Below are 22422 nucleotides of genomic sequence, written 5' to 3'. Positions count from 1 at the left end.
CAGAGCAAAGTTCACTAAACTCAAGTTTAGTGAATCTTGCTCTGATTGGCCGAATTTCAATTCAATCAGATCTAGACTTAATTCTTAGAGCTTTAATTCTCATTGTGGAGCCCTCAGTTGCTAGTCGATTGCAGCTCTCGTTGCGACAGCCAATCAGAAACGTTGATAGCACCACTCGCGCTTCTGGTTGGCTGTCGCAGCGAGAGTCGCGCCTGCTTGCAACTGATATAAGAATAACCTTTATGTTCAGATGGCGTTACAGTCGTCCGTGGAACAAACGCCGCAAGATTGTACATCTCGCATCGTCGAGTTCCGCGGTCGTACGTGTGTTTTGTTGGTGCCTCGCCGAAGGTGTCACGCAGTCCTGCTTCATACGTGAATCAAAATGGCATCCGCGGAACAGGTCGGCCTCAACAAAACGTGGGAATTATCGCTTTACGAGCTACACCGGACCCCTCAGGACGTCATCACCGACAACACGGAGATCGCTGTCAGTCCGCGCAGTCTGCACAGCGAACTGATGTGTCCCATTTGTCTGGACATGCTGAAGAAGACTATGACGACGAAGGAGTGCCTGCACCGTTTCTGCTCGGACTGCATTATCACGGCTTTACGGAGCGGTAACAAAGTAGGTGCTCGAGACGACTCACCTTCCCATCGTCGGGGAAACTTGCTTCGACGTCGTGCGCGAAACCGCCACCGTGTCGTTCCTCTCAACGAAGATGCAGTTTCATTTAAACGGGGTCTGCAGTGAGAATTTAAGGCGTAAGATTTAAGAAATTGACCAGTCATAATTGATCTTTCTCTCACAATTCGACTGTGATTGGTCAATTTCTCAAGGCTTCGAGCTTAAAGCATTTATTGCAGACTGGGACTTGTGCGTTTCACACACATGGCCTATCAATCATACGCCAATCTTGTGATGTTTGTGATTCAGCTTCGTCACGAGCTTGCTATTGTCTTGATACATATTTCTCTTCTCATTCTTTATTATGTCATCTTTACGTAGTATCGGTAAAAAGGAATACTCGAAGCTTCAGCGCTGTGCAATTGCGATGCTTGTTTCGGCTTCCCGGTTGCAGCTACATTTCTTAGCTGTTTTTATGTACCCGAATTGGCTGTATTAGTTTGTTAAACAAAGCTGTGTTGTGATGTTCACTGCCAATATTGGAAATCCATAGTTCACGTTATGTGTTCAGCAAACATCGACTAACGTTAACGTAACGCCAATATTATAGTTTCCCAGTCGACAATGTAAGTGCAATATAATGTGTGCGTTATGTAACAGTTATATTATTAAGGGGGAAATTGTAACATTGATGTTATGTTAGGTGACGTTTGTTGGGTAATGTGAACTATAGATTTTCAGTATTTTTAGGCAGTAAATATCAGAACCAATCAGCCAATTCACCGACAGGAAACAAATCTAAAACACGCGATTGTTATTCAAAAACAAGCATTGTACTGAATGTTTTTTTTCAAATATCGCTTTTTATTAATACTATATAAAGATAACATAATATGGGATAAAAAGAAAATTGTGTAACAAAATTATTCTAGATTCATGATAGACTGAGTTGTATCATGAGATTTATATATATATATATATTTCTTTATTTATTTATTTATTTATTTATTTATATAGATTTGCAGTACTAGTAATGAATACCAGAGAATACAGAATAACGCAACCAGTTCAGGAATGGAAGACAAATCTTTCGCAAAATGTTTCTAATATTTCATCAATACCATATCAGTTTGCTTTATCAAGAAGAGAATATCGCATTGATATCATATTAAGTTGCTTTTCACCCTCACGAAAGGAATTGAAATATTCACGAAACACGGAAGACATTGAACAAAAAGCGCAGTTAGGAAGGCCAAACAAACATTTAATAAGATATCTACGATACTGTTCGCAGGAGTGTCCTACGTGCAGGAAGAAACTGGTCTCCAAACGTTCCCTCAGGCCGGATCCGAATTTCGACTTGTTAATTTCCAAGATCTATCCGAGCCGGGACGAGTACGAGGCGCATCAGGAGCGAGTCCTCGCCAAACTGAACAAGTCGCACTCGCAGGCCGCGCTCGTAAACTCCATCACGGAAGGCATCAAACTGCAGAGCCAGAATCGTCCGCAACGTTCCAGGAAAAATGCGAACGAGTCGGAGAACGCGAGTAACGCGACTTCTTACAACAACACGTCCAACACCAGCTGTCCCACCACGCCGAACGCGTCTGCGAACGCGGCGAATCAGAGCGATTCTTCGCAGAGCACCGGCCCGTTGAACAGCGGAGCTATCTCCAGCAGTTCGCAAAATGCCAACAGCATCTCCCAACCTGCGAGCAGCCCGGCCGTTTCCGGTGAGATATCGTAATCGTGCGCTTTGAAGTTCGCGATAATCAATGTTTGCCTTAGAAGGTTTTACGTTCGTCTAGAAGATGAGATGAAAATGCAAAAAATTCATCTTAGATGAGATGACGATGATTTCGCGTTTATTTATCTAGATGAAAAATCGTAATCGTTCGCTTTGAAGTTCGCGATAATCAATGTTTGCCTTAGAAGGTTTTACGTTCGTCTAGAAGATGAGATGAAAATGCGAAAAATTCATCTTAGATGAGATGAAGATGATTTTGCGTTTGATTTATCTAGATAAAAGATAGGCAGCATTACTTATGTAGATAATTTTTTAGGTGATATTGTTTTCATGAGCAATTTTATAAAAATTTATAATAATAATTACGCGGATCATATAAAATTGCACGGCGGTTAAGTAATTCATCAACGTTTATAATTTTATCTATAGATAACGGCAAACTAGCAATAATTGTTGTTTTTCGTGCACCGATGTAACTGTATTCATATTACATATTTTACCACAGGGACGACATCCAGAAATTCGACCACGCCATCGCCGAACCCTGCCAATCAGATCCCGAAGCCGCCGAAACGGCAGAAGAGCCTCCAGAATTCGGAAAACGACTCCTCCAGCGCCGAGGCCGAGACTGGTGGCGGTGATTCCATGGTCGATACGGAGGGCGAAGGGCCCAGCGAGCCTCTCATGCTGAACGAGATCGAGCTTGTGTTCAAGCCGCATCCCACAGAGATGGCCGGTGACAATTCTCTCATAAAAGCGTTGAAGGAGAACAGTATTCGCTACATAAAGACCACGGCAAACGCCACAGGTGAGATATCTTCATGAATCGTATAGACTGCGGATACGTGCGATACAATATCGATATGGCTAATATCGATACTTGGTGGCCGATATGGTAAACATCGACACCTCGTGGCTAATGTATCGATACTTCGTCCACCGATATTTTCATGAATTGATACTAAACTCCAGAATATCGACTATGTATCGATCGATCGGTACACAAGGCTTTACAGAAACGCCTGAAGCCTGAATATATTCAATGAGTGACTGAGTGAGAGAGTGAGAGAGAGGAACTATATCGATGCCATTGGCTATATTGGCTTTATTGACTATGGGCCACTTTTACTAAGTCCAGGCTGATCTAACTGTTGCAGTAATTCGCAGGTTCACCAACTTGCCAGTCACCGAAATTCCCAAATTTCTAAATGGATAAGCTAGAAATTTCGGTGACCAGCAAGTTGGTGAACGGTGCGAATTACTGCAACGGTTAGACGACGAACCCGGACCCGATGAAAGTGGCTCTGAAAATCGAAGCTGAATTCGCTGTGTTCACGTAGTGTTCCAACTGTTTCAACACGTTCATTGCTAGTGCTGAAAATTGGAATTTCGTGTGGTGGCCAAATTTTTTTTATTCTTTTATTATTACATATCGATATTTTGTTCTACTATATGTATCGAAACGACACATCGATACCCTCCTATCGTTATAATACACCGATACTGTCTTATCAATACGACATACTGATACTTTCCCACCCGATACGATATATTGAAAACTTTCCCACCGATACCGATACGTCGGTCTTCTAATCGATACGACACGCCGATACTTTTCTATAGATATGATAATACCTAGTGTAGACACGGATGAAGACGCGAGGGAGGCGCGATTTCGTTCGAGACGAAGCTTGAGAAAGTCCGTTTACTTCTTCCAGTGGACCACTTGAGTAAATACCTGGCGATGCGGCTGACGTTGGACCTGGACACGGAATTGTCCGAATCCGACAGGCTGTTGAATTTCTGCATCTACATCGCGCCCTCGCCCGGCCAGCTCGTGGTGTTGAGCGGCTCACAGACGTTGCGGCAGGTGAACGACAGATTCTGGCGCGTCAATCGACCCTTGGAAATGTTCTACTCGTGGAAGAAGACCTAGGGAAGGCCTCGGAAGTATCAGTCGGACGGGAATTAATCGCGCTCCCCGGAAACGCGATCGAATCTTGCCACCTGCTTACGCGAAGTGCAGTAAAACGCGTGCCGATACGTTGAGGCCGCGTATGTCAGCGATGTATCGTGTTGTACTTTCGCGAACCCTTCACCGATCTGCTTCGACAGACGCGGGGGGAGATGTTCTGTCGTTCATTGTTCATCGTAGAAAACGGTGCGATTCTTACGGTCCTTAGAACTCGTTGCTAGCGACCATTTTTTTCAGCGGACAACGAGATCTCGATCGGATTGTCAGTCGAGGTTGGTGGTGAAACTGAACATTTTCGGGGTCAGTTTAAGCGGCGTTCGTTAAGGGTGTGTCCTGTTACTACCATCCACGATGTAGGGTGCAATATCTCAGAAATGTGATACCTTCTATACGTCTAAGTTAATTTCTTATCGATGTACTCGCAAGATTTTTAGCACACAACGATATTGTTATTATTCATTTTACGGTTACATTGATTTTGATCGCGTTAGTGTATTACGTTACATAACTCTCGTAACAGGAAGCCATCTTCGCCGTGAAACGTGATCGTGGCTCGAAATTTTTCAGAGATCCCACCCAACTACGGGTGATAATCCTGCGATAATCCAGACGTTGCCTTACTGACCGTGCAAGGGGCCATTAAAAAGCACTTCATATCACTGATATAGTCGATAACGCGTGATCGAAAGCTGTAAGCTGACAAGAAGCTCTCGCGAATAACACCGATTCTTTCGTTTCCTTCCGATAAAATACGCTTCATGATGTGTTACATACGATCGCGCCGACTGACATGTTAATTGTAGAGTTGGACGATACGGTATCGATATGAGAGCGTCAACGCATCGATACATAGGGAAATAGGCTTTTTCCCCAGAATGATAAAGTTTTCGCCAATTGCGGGGGGAGGGGGGGGGGAACCCGATTTTTCTGGGAGAAATCCTTATTTCTCATTTGTATCGATACTGTATCGCCCAGCTCCAGTTACTCGATTCGCCGATTATGCGTCGAGGCGACTCGAATTCGCTCGTCTGTGTGTCTCGCGAGAATTTCGGCCGAGTTCGCAGTCGTTAACACTCGTCGACAAATTTTAATCGGCGACGAATAATTTTCGGAGCGCACGATCGTCGCTTAAACTCCGAATGCTTAAAAGGCCGAGAGCGGCCGTTCGAGGCGGCGCTTAAATTAATGAAACCAGCCGCTCGACGGATGTGTATATGAACGAACGGAAGCCTATAATCGAATTGTTATTACCATTTGACATCGTATATTGAGTAATATCTACGGAGATTATGTACATTCGTAATACTGGTATATGTTATATACTCGCGCCTATCCGTACATGTTATTCCACGCCGTTCAATGGTCTCGATATAGTCATTAACTTATTTCAATAATTCTTAATCAATTGCGGACCATTCTATATAGTTTGCGGTGAAGAAGAGTGAATAAATACATGTATTATATATACCGAGTGTTCGATGTTTTGTCTACTTGAGAATAGTAACATACACGAGGGTGGTTTGATAAGTAATTTGGCTAATAGAGGGCGACAGCGACATCTGTGTATGTGATCATAAAGTGTCCTTTCTATGGGTGAATATTCTATGGTCACAAATCATTCTGACAGTAATTTGTTGTTTGGTCAATTTTACAGACTATTAATTTTTACTATAAAGATAAAAATTAACTCATCCAATCTTATGCGTGCATATGCTGCACGCACACGCGTATATTAGAGATTATGTAATATCTTGACGATCGAGGAGATTGAGATCTCCCGAGGTGCTTTCAGATGCTTCGAAATGTTCGACGGGGATGGTTTCGTTGAAAACCGAGGAAATGCATATTGCAAGTCGTTTGCGAAGAAATACGCATGCATCGGCATTATTTCACGAGACTTCGACTTTCTCGATCTCGAGATCATGAGAACCGTAGCGTTCGGGCATTGCAGCGAATGCCGCGCGTGTGCATTTGCATGCTAATTCATTCGGCGAGTTAATAATCGAGTGGATTAACGACGACGATCGAGGGCCGAAGAGGGAGGAGGGGGGAAGCTGAAGGACAAGGTAGATTTTCGCGCTCGGCGACTCGCCAGCAGCATCGCCGAGGAATCGCTATCTATGCCTTATATAGCACGGGTGCAATTAAGAGTTAACTCGCCGGGCGATTGCGAGCCTCCCGATTCGTCGGTGACCGAGAGCTCGCTTTTAATAAAACAGACGCACCCTCTCGCGCAACAACGCGGATACCCGGCATTCACGGCGGGCGGGGAATCTGATTTTCGCATTCGTTAAAGATACATGGGACTTACTCGTCCTTACGTTCCGACGGACGGATTAATCGATAAGCGGCTACGACGGTGCGTCCCCTTGAATTCCCACCCAGGACGAAAACAACAATGCTTACGTCCGCCCTTTTGATAACCTGCCGCGCCGACGATTTGTCTCGCCCGACGACAAATAAATACGTCAAACTTTCCGCATTTCGCTGATTTACGCGTTTGATCCTTTTAGTATACGAGCGTTAACTTTTTGAATTGAAATGGGGAAATGAACAATCTGAATTCCGAACTTGAGACGCAGATATGGGAAAATGATTGTACTGGATGTCCCAAACTGATCTCGGTTCCCGTGGTGTGCGAATGGAACAGGTGAAATTGAGCGGAAAAGTTCTATGCCATTTTGTAAGTAACACGGAATATTCCGAATTGTCGATGATTGAAAATGGGGAATTTATAGACTTCTTTAATTAATAACTCATAAATTAGCATGTTACTTGCAAAACGGTGAGGAACTTTTCTGTTCAGAGTGGCCTAATCCACGAATATATGACAATTGTTGTATCTAACGACAGGCATCGGTATATTGAACTTTGACCCTTGAATCTCGAATTTGTCCTTATGTACAATAGTTGCCATATATTTGTATATTTGACTAGTCGGGACAAAAAAGTGTCTCACCATTTTGCAAATAACACGCAAACTTGTTGAGTTATTAATTAAAGAAGCAGCTATACATGATCATTTTCAATCATTGATAATTCGAAATTTTGCATGTTATTTGTAATATTATTATTAGGATATTTTTCCGCTCAGTTTCATCCGTTCTACTCGCACACCGCGGGAACCGAGATTAGCTTGGGACACCTTGTATATACATACACACGATTCTGCATAATTAACTTTTAACTTGAATAAGTTAATTTATTTCAACTCAACTTTTAATCAGGTTAGTCTATTCGCGTAACTTTCAAATTATTCGAAATTAATTCTACAGACCTTTAAGTTTTAACTTGATTAAAAATAGAAATTAACTCACTCTACTCTGGTAGAGAGAGAGAGAGAGAGAGAGAGAGAGATTAAACGGAAAAAATTAAAAAAATCACTGGTCGCCGTAATATCGAAATATTTCACTGCACTCTCACTTGTCGTCGCAAATTTCTTAAATTTCCCTTGTTTTCGTCTTCTTCGTTACTCTCAAACCGCGCGTGTTTCTTTTCGTCCGACTGTTGGACATCGTCTTCGTGAATTTTACGCGCATTAAATGCAACGTGAGAGACGGTTTCGGAATAATCGAGAAACCTAATGCGAACCGGAAACGCCGCGCATTGTGAATTTCCGCTTGTGTCCGCGGCACTTGGGACGATTAACCGTTTTCGCTCGCACCTTTGCAGTCATTCGAGACTTAATTAATTATTCCAGGAGCGTAATAGTCCGCCAACACTTAATTACATGGCGTAACGTCGCGCGGACTAATGACCGCGGCTCCTAATTAACGCGTCGCCCGGCGATGAATACCGAAATTAATTCTGTCTCGCGGCGGTGCACAACTCGAACAATAAATCTAATCTACGTGCCGTCATAACCGTTAATTACTGTGTTTCTTATTAAAAGAAAAAAAAAATGATAGATTGTATTAGACGGCTTTAATGTTACAAAACGAACACATCTTCTAATTATCTTTGATTAATAATCGCAGCAATCGCCAGGAGCGACAGCGCGGCCCGATGACGGAAAAGTGACGCGGAGGAAGAATTAATTTTCTTCAAGATCGAAAAGGGATACAACTTCACAAAGGTCATCGATATGCTTCTATCACGTTGGGTGAAATGTATTGTGGTGGATGGAGACTATTTCGATTGACAAGATGCTTATAAAGTGTGTCGAATGATAGTTTAAATTCATAATTTAAAAATGGCCATTTCATCTGCGATAACCTAATAAAACACGTCACGTGCGGTGTATCGATACCTTATTTCGACGTTGTTTATTCGTTCCAGCTCGGAAATATGCTCGAATATGTAAATTATGCTAATAAACGGTAGCCGNGGGGGGGGGGGAGGGGGGGGAGGTGAGGGGACTACAAGCTGGGAAGCGGTGAAGCGGCATTGACGACGCATCGATTGATAAAGTACTCTCGTCGACTGTGAGCTTTGCGCTCAATTTAATCACGACGATTTGTCGCATCGTCGCGCTGTGACGATACATTACGATACATAAAATTGAATGGATAAATAACGGTCGAAAATATCAATGGATGATTGCGGCAGAGCACGCAATGAAAGGACAATAGCGATACAATCGAGTACATTCGTTTACTATATTTACGCTTATTTATGCGATTAAAAATAGTCGGACTTAATGTGAGCGACTATTGTAAAGCAACGGAACGATCAGTGACGATATATCGACCGGTGAGTAAATTTGATTACTATATTTACGTTTGTTTATCAAATTTATTTATAATTTTGTAGGGTGGAACAGGGGACAAAAGGAGAAAGAGAAAGAATAGAATAGGAGAAATCGATCGAAAATCTTTCTGTGATCCAATTAAATTAAAGTGGTATTTAAATTAAAGTAAATTAAATATGAATTAAAGTAAATTAATTAAATTAATTAAGAAATTAAATATGAATAAACCGAAAAATTGGCCATTAATTTCTTTCTCGTTGTTCTTTCTCTTTCTAATCCTCTCTCTCTCTCTCTCTTCCTCATTCTCTTTATTATTTCATTTTAATCATTCTTAAATCCTTATTTCAATCATTATTCTCATTACGTTTATTATCCTTATCTTCCGTCAATGCACCTCGTCTCGAGAGTTCGTGTCAAGTTGAGCGGTAGAATTTGAGAACACTAATGGTATGTCATGAGGCTCCTTGTACCAGAGCGGGTAATCCGGGATCCTTCGACTTCCATTGGGAATTGAGTTTTCCGACAGGAATGGGTCTAGCCTGAAGTTCGGTGGCTCCACCGTCTCCTTCAGGAGAGCCGACACTTGTCGCGCGTAATCTTCAATGTCGCTCGCTCGCTCCAGCCTTTCCAGGGGAAAAGAAGATTTCTTACTCACTTTCCGTAGGAAAAATTCTCGACGAGAGACTTCTCAGCTTTATTTCTTCACAGAGAGACGAAATTTGTCTTACTTGCGCACCATCTGTCGAGTGAATTCCGATCTACGTCTCCTGTCACCGTTGGTCGCTATTGTTCTCTCTGCTCCAAGAAAATTACGCCGACGATTATCGCGACATGTCCTTCCGGCGTTATCCCGAAGATCGTAGAAATTTCCAAAATGCGCCGCCACGTACGTCGATGGTTTTGTCGCGATGTTTTCCGGCCGTTCAGCTGTCAATTTGTACTTTTCCGCCGCTGACAAAACTCTCGAGGACACGCGTTTCGATCTTCCAGTGGAGTGCGTGAAAAGTAAGGTGAAAAAATATCTAACAGTCGAGTGTTGTAATAATCGTGTTATCCTTCTGAGGTAGTTGATTCGAGACGATATTGTTAGAAAAATAATAAATAATTAATTCAGTACAACACACAAAATTCAGTACAACACAAAAAAGCTCGGCAAATCTGTGCTAAATCTATGTAAACATGATTTATGACGTATAGCTTTGACATCATAGCAAGAGAATATCGATCAAAGTTACATAATATTTAAAAACTCACAAAGAAATAATCGTTTTTCGCATTTTAATATATATTACTTCCGATTGAGATTGCCAGTGTTAGCCATATAATTGTGAATATATTATATATATTAATAGACACACGAATGTGCGTTACTAGAAATTTTTTTTATATCCCGCATTTCTATATATTTATTATAGATTTTTAAGGTTTCCAACCATTTATCTTTAAGAAGATACCTAACCAAGAAGCACAAAGGAAAATATCATATGTTTAATATTGCCAAATTTTTAGTTAACTGTTAGTTTAGGTTAACTGTCATATATTTTAACCGTCGTTAGAAATTGTGTACGTGTCAATTTTTAGAAAAATTTGACGGCCAACAATTTTTTTTAGAACATTTCGACAAATTTCTTCTATCATCTCCTCTGTAAATATAAACTGTTGATATTAGAAGCCGTTTTCTCGTGATCTGTGATGCATAAAAATAGCGTTAATTTTGATTTCAATTATCTCAGCTTCGTTCGATCTTTTTCTAATTTTATGTAACGTATAATTTTATCGAATTTTATCTAATTTTATCTAATTTTATCTAATTTTATCTAATGTATGTAGATTGTATTTTAATTAATATGTTGTGAATATTTGAAAGAATTCCTGAGAAGATAAATTTATGAGTTAACTGCCTTATTACTACTCACTCGGCGTAGCTGAGGATATGTAAGGTCGACAAGGACGAACTACTCGATTCGATGGACTTTTTACTATTACGATTCACAGACACTTTCGTACTGGATTTAACCTTGTTTCGTCTTATCATCTTGATGACAAATTACTCGAATAATTCATTCGATGTATTGGAACTACTTGAAAATTTGGACGAATTTCGAAAAGTGTTTACCAAAATTTAACACGAATCATAGAAACAATTTAGCGCTTCCTCTGCCACAAACTGATCGGTCTTATTTTGTTTATCGATCGTATGGTTGACTCTTTCTCTCCCTCTCCCTCTTCCCCTTTTTCTCTCAATATTAATTACAGGCTAACTTATAGAAATACACATTAGATAAATTAGTTTGTTTCAACGGTCATAAAAAAGCATGGTCGTCAATATCTCGAATATATTGAAATAATCGGATTTCTCGAATGTATTGAAATGTCGAAGCCTTGTTTTCCACGATGTTTATTGGTAGTGCCGCGTGCGGTTGGCTTCGTTCCGCTCGGTTGTGGCTGTTATCGCTGTTGTTGGTCGACCGTTCGTCCGAATTACAGATTATGAAATTAATTTATGTACGGGTTTACATTTTTTAATATTATGTTGTTTATGTGTGTCGCGATATTTAAAAAAAAATCTACGAAGAAAAGATGGACCATATCAGATAAGCGTCATTGAAAATATCTCCAAGATGGAGAATTCGGATACTTTGTGTCGTGCTTTTATTATAATACTATTTATTTTATTATTTCTATTATGGATATAAAAGAGAAATGAGGAGGAATGAATGAATGAAAACGAAAAGAAGAGAAAACCGAGATAAAAAGGCAGGAAGGATGTATGAGTGAGTGAGACAACATTGATATGTGTGTGTATATGTGTGTGTGTGTATGTGTTCACCTGTTCCATTTCTGCACACCACGGGAACCGAAATTAACTTGGGACACACTGTATATAATATATATGCATATTTTATTTATGTATATTTTTCTATATTATTATTATTTTATTTTTTCTTTAATATTCTAAGAACATTTTTACAATATGCCAAGAATATTACGTGAAGTGGACATATAACATCAATAGAACATTCCTGTAATATTAAAAAATATCACATAATATTCTTGGAATATTACAGCAATATTATTTTAATATTGAATAATATTCATATAATATTCTAGGAATATTACGCGCACGGAGAGAACAAATTTTGTTAGAACACCAAATGTTTATCAATATGGTGACAGCAAAACAAAATTTCTTTGGACAGCAAAAAAGGCGGTGTCTTTACGTTACCAAGTTAAGCGACTGCCCTGCTCCTTCTCCTCCTTATCACCGTAGTCTCTTCGTTCTCCTCCGCGTAAAAGAGCGCTAGAAGAGCATAATTTATACACAAAAGGCGTATCCGGCAGCGAAAGAAGTCCTTTGTCCCGACGTCTCGTACGGCCAGTGTTTGTCGGCATCTAGATAAAATTATCTAAATAATTATCCAAATGAATAGATCATCTTTATCTTTATCTAGATGTAAGAAATACAAATTATATTCATCTGCGTCTTAGATAAAAAATATGTTATCTCATCTAAAAATTATCTGAAATGATGTTACGTCCATATTTTGAACTCGCTTTTCGATCAAATGAATGAAATAATATGGATCTGTACGTTAAGCCCATATCAGAGCAGAGATTGGAGATTAGATTTCAACAAATCAACAAATTTCAGTTTTGTCCCCTTTGGTCTGTTCTTTTCAGCTGCACTGCTGAACTGGTGCACCTAAAAAGAACAGATCATTTGTTTCAATTGATCAAACCCCTTTAAGTCCGTATCAAACTGTCGACTGTGAGCGAGCAGTCAATGATTATTGATCTTTTTTGTTAGATCTTTAAATTTAGAGCGATTACGTTGACGTATTATTTAACCCTTGTACAATTTTCCGATCTGCGTAAATTTTTATTATCAATTTTTATCAATTCTCTCATGAAAACAATATCATCTAGAAAAATTATCTATAAGTAGCGATAAGTAGCGATAAGTTATCGATAAGTAGCGCTATTATCTCATCTTCCACCTAGACGAATTAAAAGCAAAATCATCCTCATCTCACCTAAGACGGATTTCTCGGATTTTCATCTCATCGTCATCTAGATGAATTTGAAATCATCTAAGGCGAACGTTGCCTGTGGCGCACGGCCCACGTATTTCCCACGCGCCGAGCCGAGAAGTTTTAATTATCCGGCTGGAAGTTGCGCGACGACCGGTATCGCGTTGAAGTTGTACACGACGGGACTTCGGCAGGTGATTAAGCAATCGGTTGATTGCGCGCGATTGACCCTTTGCGAAACTGCGCCGGGAGTTGCGCAGTTTCCCGAGGCAGAGCAGCTCCCTTTGATCACCGTGGAATTTCTCGGTCGGAGGGCTTTTTGCGCGGCGGCGGCGGCCGCACCAGCAACGGTAGCTGCATCGGCATCAGCATCAGCAACAGCGATATAGTAGGAGTCGCCTCGAGAGAGGAACGATATCGAGTACACGTTGATTAGAACGCGCGATCGCGCTTGATTTACGATCCTCGGCTGTGCGAGGAAAAGTCCCACCTTCTTCCTTCGAGGAAGTTTATTCGGTAAACTTGTTGTCTCGCGCTATAATCTGGATCGATTAAATTTTTGCTGTGCTTGCCGGTCGAGTTAAGAGCACTTAAACGGAGTAATCGGTAATGGAGGTTAATCGCTTAAATAGATAAACAGCGTTGCTGCGATGGTCGCGATTTACACGGCGCTTCAAATGGACTTCTTCTTGAATATGCTCGATTTGGAGTGGGAAGTTCGGAATTTTAGGAAAAATGAAATTTTCGCGTGTGCTTTCTCGCATGTCTGAAACTATTTAACCCTTAGAAGCACGATGGGAAGTATACCTTCCACTTCTTTTTCTTTCAGATTTTTACTGATAAAATTTTCACCGCTATATTTGGAATGTTTTTGTTTTATTTTTCTAATATCTTAGGGATAGGTGAATGTAAAAAAATCGTCAAAATACACATTCTGTTAACTGCAAAAGTGTTATAAATAACCGAATTAAGAAAAATACCTGTTCTTACAGAGAAAATACATTTTTCCAGCGACTTTTCCTAAATTTGCAGCGAAATTGCAGCAAATCAAGCAATTCTCTTGAAATATGGTATATGAAAGGTTTTCGGATTGCTGATTACGAATCTGGGATCGGAAGTGAAAAATTACAAAGTTCGAAATATTGAATATAAAATAGTAGAACAAGCGTGCAAAAACTCAACGTTTATGCGTGTAAAAGCAACACACTTGGATCTACGGTGTGTTTATTCGTAAATCGTTAGTTCCTTCAAGACTCCCGAGGGATGGACGGTGGTGAGAAAGTACAAACGGACAGAAATTGCAAAAACGACGAAAGCCGCTGGCGGGCCTACGAGAATCGGCTTTTCAAACGAAACTTCGGCCGCCTTCGGCGGTCACCGACGCACTTCGTGCTGCTCCAACTCGCGCGCTCTCGTTGCCCCGCGGCGAGTCAGTGGGAGAGTCAGTCGTCGTCGCGCGTCCGTTCGGTTCACGTCGGCTTCGCGTCGATCTCGAGTGCGACGGCCAACGACTCCCGGCAACTTCACTCGCTCAGCGAGCTCCAAATCAAATCGTGCGTGTTTTCCGCTCCAGTTTTACGCGGAGACGCTGCGAGAAGCATGTGCCGGGAATTTAGGTGAGCTCTCCCGACGCTTCCAATTTGTCCTTCTTTCTTCAGACTCAATGACGATTTCCACCGGCGCATTCAGTCGGTGCGTTTTTCTTTTTTTTTCTTTTTTTTTCTTCACCGAACGAAGAATTTCAACCCGGAAGTCCCCCCCCCCGTCGATTTTGTCCCTTTTTTTTTTCATCTCTCGTTAATTCGCTCACTCACGACGGAAATGCACCGGCGAAACGGAATTTGTCGATGAGATAAAATATACATCGCCGGCAGCTCCCCTCGAATTTGTAATTCTAATGAAAAACGCTGACAAATTAGAAGTGTTCCCAGAATTTCCTCGATTATCGGGGACGCTCGACGTTCCTTGTGTAAACCGGCGACCGAAAGCGAGCGCATGTCAAAGCGTAGGTGTAGAGTCGACGTCACAAATGTCACAAACGTTTCCTGTCGTCGCACCTGTTTCTCCGATTTATCAAATTCACAAGGATATCCGTTTGTTCGATATCAATTGCTGCATATGTAAAACTCGCTCGACAACAATCCGACAATGTCACATTTATATTTGGCAATTGGTTGTTTCCCCCGATATTTATTTTTTCGTTTTTTCATTCGTAGGACAAAATCCTCCCAGATTTCTCTTGTTTCTTTTATCAAGAGCCGATTACAATTTTATCGGAAATATATATATTGCACAGAATAAAAAAACGTATGATGAGAAAAGCTGCGAGAAAGCTTAGAAAAATATGAAAGCCGGGCGAGTTCGAGGCCGATTCGGCTCGTCCAGCTTCATCTCTCGTCCGTTTCGTTTACTCGGCGAGATTTTACGCGGCGTCGTTCGCACGCGGCCGATTCACGTTTGAATTTCGAGGCGAAGCTTCTCGCTCGCTGCGACAGCTTTATCGCCGTGAACGGGATCCCCCCCCCCTCCCTCCCCCGTTTCGTGGGTGCGCGTCGGATATCGGAAAGCCATAAAACGACGACACGAACGCACGATGAAGTAAGTTTACCCCGTTTACGCGCCTCTCCAATATCCGATAAATTTTAATACAGTAATAATTTCGACTCGTATATCCCTTCGTGCGCGCAATATTGACTTTCCGCCCGCCCGTTCCACCCGTCCGTCCGTACGTCCGTACGTTCGCTCGTTCTCCCTCTCAGCCCCGCTCTCGTTTCGCCTCTCGCCCCGGCCGGATTCATTTTTCTCCTTTTCCCCTTAACTTTATTGCGTCTCTCCGCGTCGTCGTTTCTCCTTAAGGCTTTCAGCCTTAGCGAGACGATCGACGAGGAGGAATCGTCGTAGCCGAGGGAAACCCTCCCTCCCGTCGCCGGAGACGTATGTCCCGGGAGACGCGCGAGAGTAAATCTATTACGGCGAATATAAATATATACAGCGTATACAGGACGGCCCACGTGAAGTGTGTTACCACCCGGAAACTCGAGAAATATATTTGCCGTACGGAAAAGTTGCACATGAGAAAGTTTCATATTCGACAGGCTCTTTCCAACTGTGCAAATCAAATTTCACCCTCCTGAACGGGGGAGGCCGGGGGGTATCTTCGTAATTTCACATGGGACCTCCTATAAAATGTTCACACACTCGTATTCTACGGCAGAGAAAAACAGGTGAACATTATCCGGACGGGTAAACTGTTTCTTTGAAAAATGCTTCTGTCAAAAGTTACGGGCGTGAAAATTGTGAGAAGCGGATTGCATTCAAACCAATGATAAAACCGTGAATTAAATAAAAAGGACTTCAGTCTTTTCCGTCTTTTACTTTATCTAATGTTCGAACTGACCATTCACATTTAAACACACGTTATTCTTTTCACACAATTTTGTCTAACTCTAAACACTACGTGGGCCGCCCTGTATATAATATATAATATATATATATATATATATATATATATCGCGCGTATCAAACGGACACGACTCCCGGTGGAGTTTATATTCCCGCACGAAGTCAATATTGGCTTCGAGTCGAGAAGCGGGCGGGACGAGCGAAAGCACGAAGGCGCACGGCGTGCCGATCGAAGTGCTGTTTGCCGTTCGAAGCTTTTCGAATTACGCGCCGTATAAATCATCATTAGACGATCCTATTGCGTCACTCTCGCGGAGAGCACGAGCGAGCGAGCGATCCGGCACTGATCTCTGATCGTATCATCGATCAGCCCGTCACGGCCCGATGATCCGCCTTAAGTAAAACAGGCTGACGCTTAATACGCGCAGTTTGTCGGTTTAATATGGCGAGTTCGAGCGAGTGATTACGCTTCGCCGGTGCAACGTCGAGTAACGGCGCATAAACGGCCTTCTTGTGGCGAAGAGGGGGAAGAGGGGACGGGGGGGGGGAGAGAACGAAGTGAGGAAGACGACGCGAGCGGGCACGCGCGGATACTCGGAACGATCCGAGCGGAAAGCTCAGCCACGGAGGATCCGCCGAGGTAGGACGAGAATACGCGGGTTGAAGTCTCCACCGGGTTGGCTGTGCGATCCGCACGTCCGAAAAGGAAGGGGGAAACTTGAAATCCTGAATATCCTTTCTTCCGCAAGCCTGTAAATCCAAGTGTGTTCTTTCTACGACGTGAACGCGTAAACGCGTTCTTAAAATCGCGTCTGACTATGAAGCCACTTCTATGTATTTCCTCCCGATTTATCCTGAAGTAAAATAATAATAGAAATTCGTGCAGTTTTACCAAACACTCAATCAGTTACTGTTTAGTATCACCGCATTCTCATTAATCGTCACCAATACCGTGTAGGAAATGGACGAAAACTCGATAGTGTTTCGTTCAGTGGCTGAAGCGGTTTTCTCGGTAAAAATATGCTCACAGTTCGCATAGGCAATCGCCCGGTTATCGTCTGGCATTACCGCATTTCACAGATGTGCCGAAACTGCGGAAAAATCGGAAAGAGTGGTAAACATAGTTTGATTAAGTCTTATACTGCACGCACACGCATGGTGAGGATTATATCATATTGGATCGTATTAAATTTATCGTTCGAAGACGATGCTAAAACTACGTAAAGAATGTGTGAACACATGGCGAAACAGCGGAGCAAGGAGTTTGGAGGAAATCCCGAATTTAACGAAACAACGCGTTACAGCAAAAGCGACAAGGTTAGACTCGAAAGTGAGTAAATAACAAATGGGCCGCATATTAATAACACGTATATGATAAATCGTATTGTGACGAGAGCACGTCGGACCATTTTAGAAACGCACTTTAAATTTCTCGTGCAATCGTGGATATAAAGGTTATCCGATTTTTTATAATAAGTTTAGCGACCTAAAAATGATCCAATGAGAAAATAGTTCCTAAGAAATGTGTTCCCTATTGGTTCATTCAGTGGTATTCAGAAACTTGTTGCGAAAAATCAGATAACTTTCGTGTCTACGACCGTGCTACGACTTTTGTCAGCCTTAAAATTGTACAACAAGCAAGCATGCACGCAATATCCATTGTTACCGGCATAAAACTGCCCATTTTATGAGCAATAAACTTGCTTATCGATCAATCGAATAGTTCCTTCGTCCAATTGTTGCTCAGCTGCCGGTCCCGACAGTTTTATTCGTCAGTTACCGGGCAGAAGTTAATATAACCGTTCATTAACTGCTTGAAAAACTGCACGAAATTTCTATCAGGGTAGCTTACATCGTTTAAAACGTTTAATCGCGTTAAGTCAACACCGTTCAATTACGACGTGTCGAGTTGACGCGTCCAATTGTGTTAAGTGACGCGATTTGGAACGGCAAGACACGTAAAAAATGTGTTAGAGGAGCTTCAAGTAAAGGATTTGCAGTGTATCTTTTCTTTTTTTTTTTTGCGCGTGCGTGACAGAACGAACGCGCAGGATCGGACGCGCCCGAAGGGATACCCGGGACGCTCGGACTGAAAAAAGGTTTTCCGATATATCGTTCCGGTGTATCGACCGGTTGTACACAGGCCGGATTACACGAATTCTCCCGAATACATGGCGTGACGTCGCGCCGTTCCGTCCGGCTTCCGTTTAATATTCAACGTGCGGAGAAAAACGCGCTCTATCGACGCGACGCGAGTTTCCAAGAGCCCGTTGTAATTCGGCACACGAAGGCCCCAACCCAAGCAGATATTCATCCAGTTTCTGACTATGAATAACTGGCCATGAATTCTGGTAACCGGCCAGTCTTTCCGGCCAGTTTCCCAGGCTGGAAACTTACAGGGTCTGATCGATGCTTACTCCTCGTTAAAAACTGGGCTGTAAAACCAGTTTCTTATCAGTTTTCAACTAGATTTCGACCAGTTTCACTGCAAATCCTTCAGCTGGAACTCTTTTTTCACACATTTCTCACATACGCCATGCCGTTTGATATCACGTCATTTAACACGATTGGACGTTTTAACGTAATACGTATAAATTTAACGCGTTCATTTAACACGATTAAACGACTTTTAAGTGACGTAAGCTAAATTGGAGAAAAAAAAGTGTAAAAATAACCTCACAGTCGAATGTTTCATTTTGAGACGTTAATGCGTGTGAAAATAACACACTCGGATTTTACAGTGCTCGTCAAAAACCGGAACCGGTAAAGCCAGACAGTTTCTGATCAGTTTTCAACTAGATTTTGACTATCTTCCAACCAGTTTCCAAGCAGTTTCTTGGCTAATTTCTAGGCAATTTTATATTAGTTTCCAATTCTAGTACCTAACCAATTTACAATTTGCCTTGCATCGTTCTTTCTAACGATGTTTATAAATCAGTAAGTATATTTCTTTGCTCCTTCGAGTGCTTTTTTATTATTCATTTTTTTTTTCGTCGGGACGCCCACGAGCTACCAACTCTCTTTCTCCTNCCCCCCCCCCCCTCCTCACTCGTTCTTTCTCTTCCTTTCGCGCGGAACGTCATTTTTCTGCGCGTGGCCAATCGCCGGGTAAGGGCAAAGCTGGTGCGTTAGTCACTCCGGCTCCGCATGAGGGTGAAAAGACCGGGCACCGTCGCGCGAGGGGGAGAAAAATGAGCGGAGAAAGGAAGGAAGGAAGGTGGTGGTGGTGCCGTCGGAGAGCGAACACGAGCCTGAACGCAACTACCGGCGCGATAGCGCGCCCTGTACGAGCGCGCGCTATCGTTTGTGTCGCAACTCTAAACACTCATTTATATTTTCCTGACGCGCGTGCGCACGCGCTGCGCGTCACGTGAACGCGTAATCATCCCCGTCGCGGATCATTACACGGAGGATGGAAAGCCGCGTCGTGGTCGACGACGGGGACTTTTCCCTATAATTTGCCGCCACGCCACATGGGTCCTCTTAATTACCTCTCGGCCGTCCGCTGAACTACGCGAGAGAGCGCAGTGTGATCGCGATAATACGCGTGTATGTATCAACGAGATGTGTGTGTGTGTGTGTTTTGGAATAAAAAAATATCCCCGGTGTTATATCGAAAATAAAAACACAGCATATCGAGAGGTGTTGGGTTTTCTTTTTTGTTTAACAACAGAGTCGTCCCTTGGGTTTTCCGATGCGCCGAATTCAAATCCGATCGCGGAATTTTCATGTCGCGTCGAGGACTTCGAGGGTCTTCCCTATCTAAAGTACGCGAAAAACGCCATTTTCGTCAGACGTTTAAGTTGAGATAACGGTGAAACGTAGGCGAGACACGGTGAATTCCGCCCAACGACACCATATTCAGCGTGGAAAAATCTAATCCGAAAACCATGTGTTTTTTCTGGAGAGGAAAGTCGTTTTCATCTGCAGAAACAAGTAACTTTAGCTAATGTCTCGTTTTCGTTTTTTCGTTAGGATTGGATTTGAAATTCTTCAGAAGTAAGCCATTTTTCTTTATATAGAGTTTAGCCTACACAGCTTCGTGCGCTCATCAGCTCAGACAAAATAATTCGTTCTTCACTGACTATCGCGAATTTTGCAACACGATTTTTCCGCTCAGTCTCACCCGTTACACCTGCATGGGAAGCGAGAACGGTTCGGGACACCCTTATGTGTACATAATATATTTTTTCCCATAAAATACATTTCATTTGTCGGCAAATTTTTTTAATGAGAAGACACTTAAAAATCCACCCGGTATATCTAACATCTTTAAATTTAAACGAAGGGACTTGATCGCGCTGCACCCATCAGCGATATTTCGCAATCAATATGATTAATTGGCGCAGACGTAACCTGACTCACGATTTTCTCGGATTCGTTCATTAGAAGCGGATGCGTTCGTCACGTAAAAGCGATGCGGTCTGCGATCTCGACGCCCGCGTGTTATGACGCAGGGAATGAGGGGGAAAAGGAGAAAAAAAGAAAGCTCCGGTTGAGAGTGAGAGAGAAAGTGGGGGACGGTGAAAGAAAGAAGAAGGGGACGGAGAGCAGACTGAAACCATTTGCAGGCGGCAGGTCTATTTGTTGTTGAGGGGGATCCTCGAGTAAAACAGGATCGAACGGCGAGGGTTGGGGCACTTCGATTGGGACACGCGATATATATTACGCGCGCCCGGCACTTACGTGTTAGCCGGAACGTAACGTAAGTAGGCGCATAAATGGGATCGTAAGTACACGTCTAACGGCGCGTGAGCGCCGATCGGCACGTGAGTAATGCGAACACGCACGTTCTAATGATTTTCGATGTTTCTGCCGTCCCTTCTTCTTCTTTTTATCCCTCCGCTGTGCTTTCCCTGCGTTGTTGTCCTCATCGTTAACGTCGTTTCCCCTCCCGGTTCTTCTGGCGTTTCTTATACTTCCTGGTACGTGGGATTCGGAGACTCGATCGTCGCTCGTCAACAGTGTTTGCCTTAGATGATTTCGTCTAGATTAGATTCATCTAGATGAAGGATGAGATGAAAATCTGAAAAATGCTCATCCTTCGATGAGATGAGGATGATATCGCTTTTGATTTATCTAGATAGAAGATAAATGGCGCTACTTATCTAGATAATTTGAAGATAAATTGCGCTACTGATCTAGATAATTTTTTAGATGACACTGTTTTCATGAGAGACTATAAAAATTTATACGAAAAATCACGCGGATCGTAAAATTGCGCAACAGTTAAGTAATTCGTCAACACAATCGCTCTAAATTTAAGGATCTAACGAAAACGACCAATAATCATTGATTGCTCGCTCACAGTCGACAATTTGATACGGGCTTAAAGTGAATTGTTCAATTGAAACAAATGGTCTGTTCTTTTTAGTTGCACTGCTGAACTGGTGCGATAAGTTAGAGTGAGACTTAGAGTGAGAGTTTGTATCTAAGACGATTATCTAAGATGAAGATGGTTATCTAAGGTGAAGATATATTTTGTATTTCTTCCATCTAGACAAAGGTAAAGATGATCTATTTATTCATCTGAATGATTATTTAGATAATTTTATCTAGGTACCGGCAAATACTGGTCGTCAATGGCTCTCGAGCGCATATCACCTCGATATCTCCTCGTCTGACCGGTAATTTGCCGGAGAATATAGATCGCACGGTTGATACGAAAGGAATGTGTGTGTGTGTGTGTGTGTGTGTGTGTGTGTGAGAGAGAGAGAGAAGTTGTAAATCCAAGGATTTCGTTGCGTCTTGGCGCCCTGGCTGTTCCTTTTTTTCGCGAAACCGTGTCCGATCGTAATTAGTGGTAATTACGACCGACGGTGAAGTCTAGCACGACGCGCGCCAGACGACCTGGCATCATTCGGGGACACACGGTATGACGATGCAAATACAGAAATCCTCCTCGTTAGGACAGAACGAATCGCAAATAATAGCCCCCCCCCCCCCCCC

General features: G+C 42.5%; 3 protein-coding genes across 3 annotated transcripts in view; 2 read left to right on the top strand and 1 right to left on the bottom strand.

Moving 5' to 3' along the window:
- Nucleotides 1–323: 323 nt before the first annotated feature.
- Nucleotides 324–5817, top strand: LOC106750433 (E3 ubiquitin-protein ligase RING1). The gene is made up of 4 exons (XM_014630778.1): nt 324–628; nt 1923–2361; nt 2881–3183; nt 4094–5817. Exons 1-4 carry the CDS (start codon nt 386–388, stop codon nt 4309–4311), a joined length of 1203 nt encoding a protein of 400 aa, XP_014486264.1. The 5' UTR covers nt 324–385; the 3' UTR covers nt 4312–5817.
- Nucleotides 5818–9425: 3608 nt separating this feature from the next.
- On the bottom strand, nt 9426–11075 carry LOC106750319. The gene is made up of 3 exons (XM_014630584.1): nt 10957–11075; nt 9769–10062; nt 9426–9663 (listed from the first exon to the last, which is right to left on the bottom strand). Exons 1-3 carry the CDS (start codon nt 11073–11075, stop codon nt 9426–9428), a joined length of 651 nt encoding a protein of 216 aa, XP_014486070.1.
- A 3457-nt stretch (nt 11076–14532) lies between these two features.
- LOC106750310 overlaps nt 14533–22422 on the top strand; it is a 36802-nt gene continuing 28912 nt past the window's right edge. Inside the window, exon 1 of the mRNA XM_014630571.1 lies at nt 14533–14687. Within this exon, the coding sequence (XP_014486057.1) occupies nt 14671–14687 (17 nt within the window). The 5' untranslated portion in view covers nt 14533–14670. The remainder of the gene's footprint in view (nt 14688–22422) is intronic.

This window comes from Dinoponera quadriceps, unplaced genomic scaffold (assembly GCF_001313825.1).
Source record: "Dinoponera quadriceps isolate SergipeBrazil2010 unplaced genomic scaffold, ASM131382v1 scaffold227, whole genome shotgun sequence".
NCBI lineage: Eukaryota > Metazoa > Arthropoda > Insecta > Hymenoptera > Formicidae > Dinoponera > Dinoponera quadriceps.
This window is presented reverse-complemented; position numbering and strand designations above follow the sequence as displayed.

Coding starts and splice junctions, on each gene's coding strand:
- LOC106750319 (XM_014630584.1), bottom strand. CDS start 11,075: ATGATAAGACGAAACAAGGTTAAATCCAGTACGAAAGTGTCTGTGAAT. Junction 10,063..10,956: donor CATATCCTCAGCTACGCCGA/GTGAGTAGTAAT, acceptor CTCGACTGTTAG/ATATTTTTTCACCTTACTTT. Junction 9,664..9,768: donor ACTCGACAGATGGTGCGCAA/GTAAGACAAATT, acceptor TCCCCTGGAAAG/GCTGGAGCGAGCGAGCGACA.
- LOC106750433 (XM_014630778.1), top strand. CDS start 386: ATGGCATCCGCGGAACAGGTCGGCCTCAACAAAACGTGGGAATTATCG. Junction 2,362..2,880: donor GAGCAGCCCGGCCGTTTCCG/GTGAGATATCGT, acceptor ATTTTACCACAG/GGACGACATCCAGAAATTCG. Junction 3,184..4,093: donor GACCACGGCAAACGCCACAG/GTGAGATATCTT, acceptor TACTTCTTCCAG/TGGACCACTTGAGTAAATAC.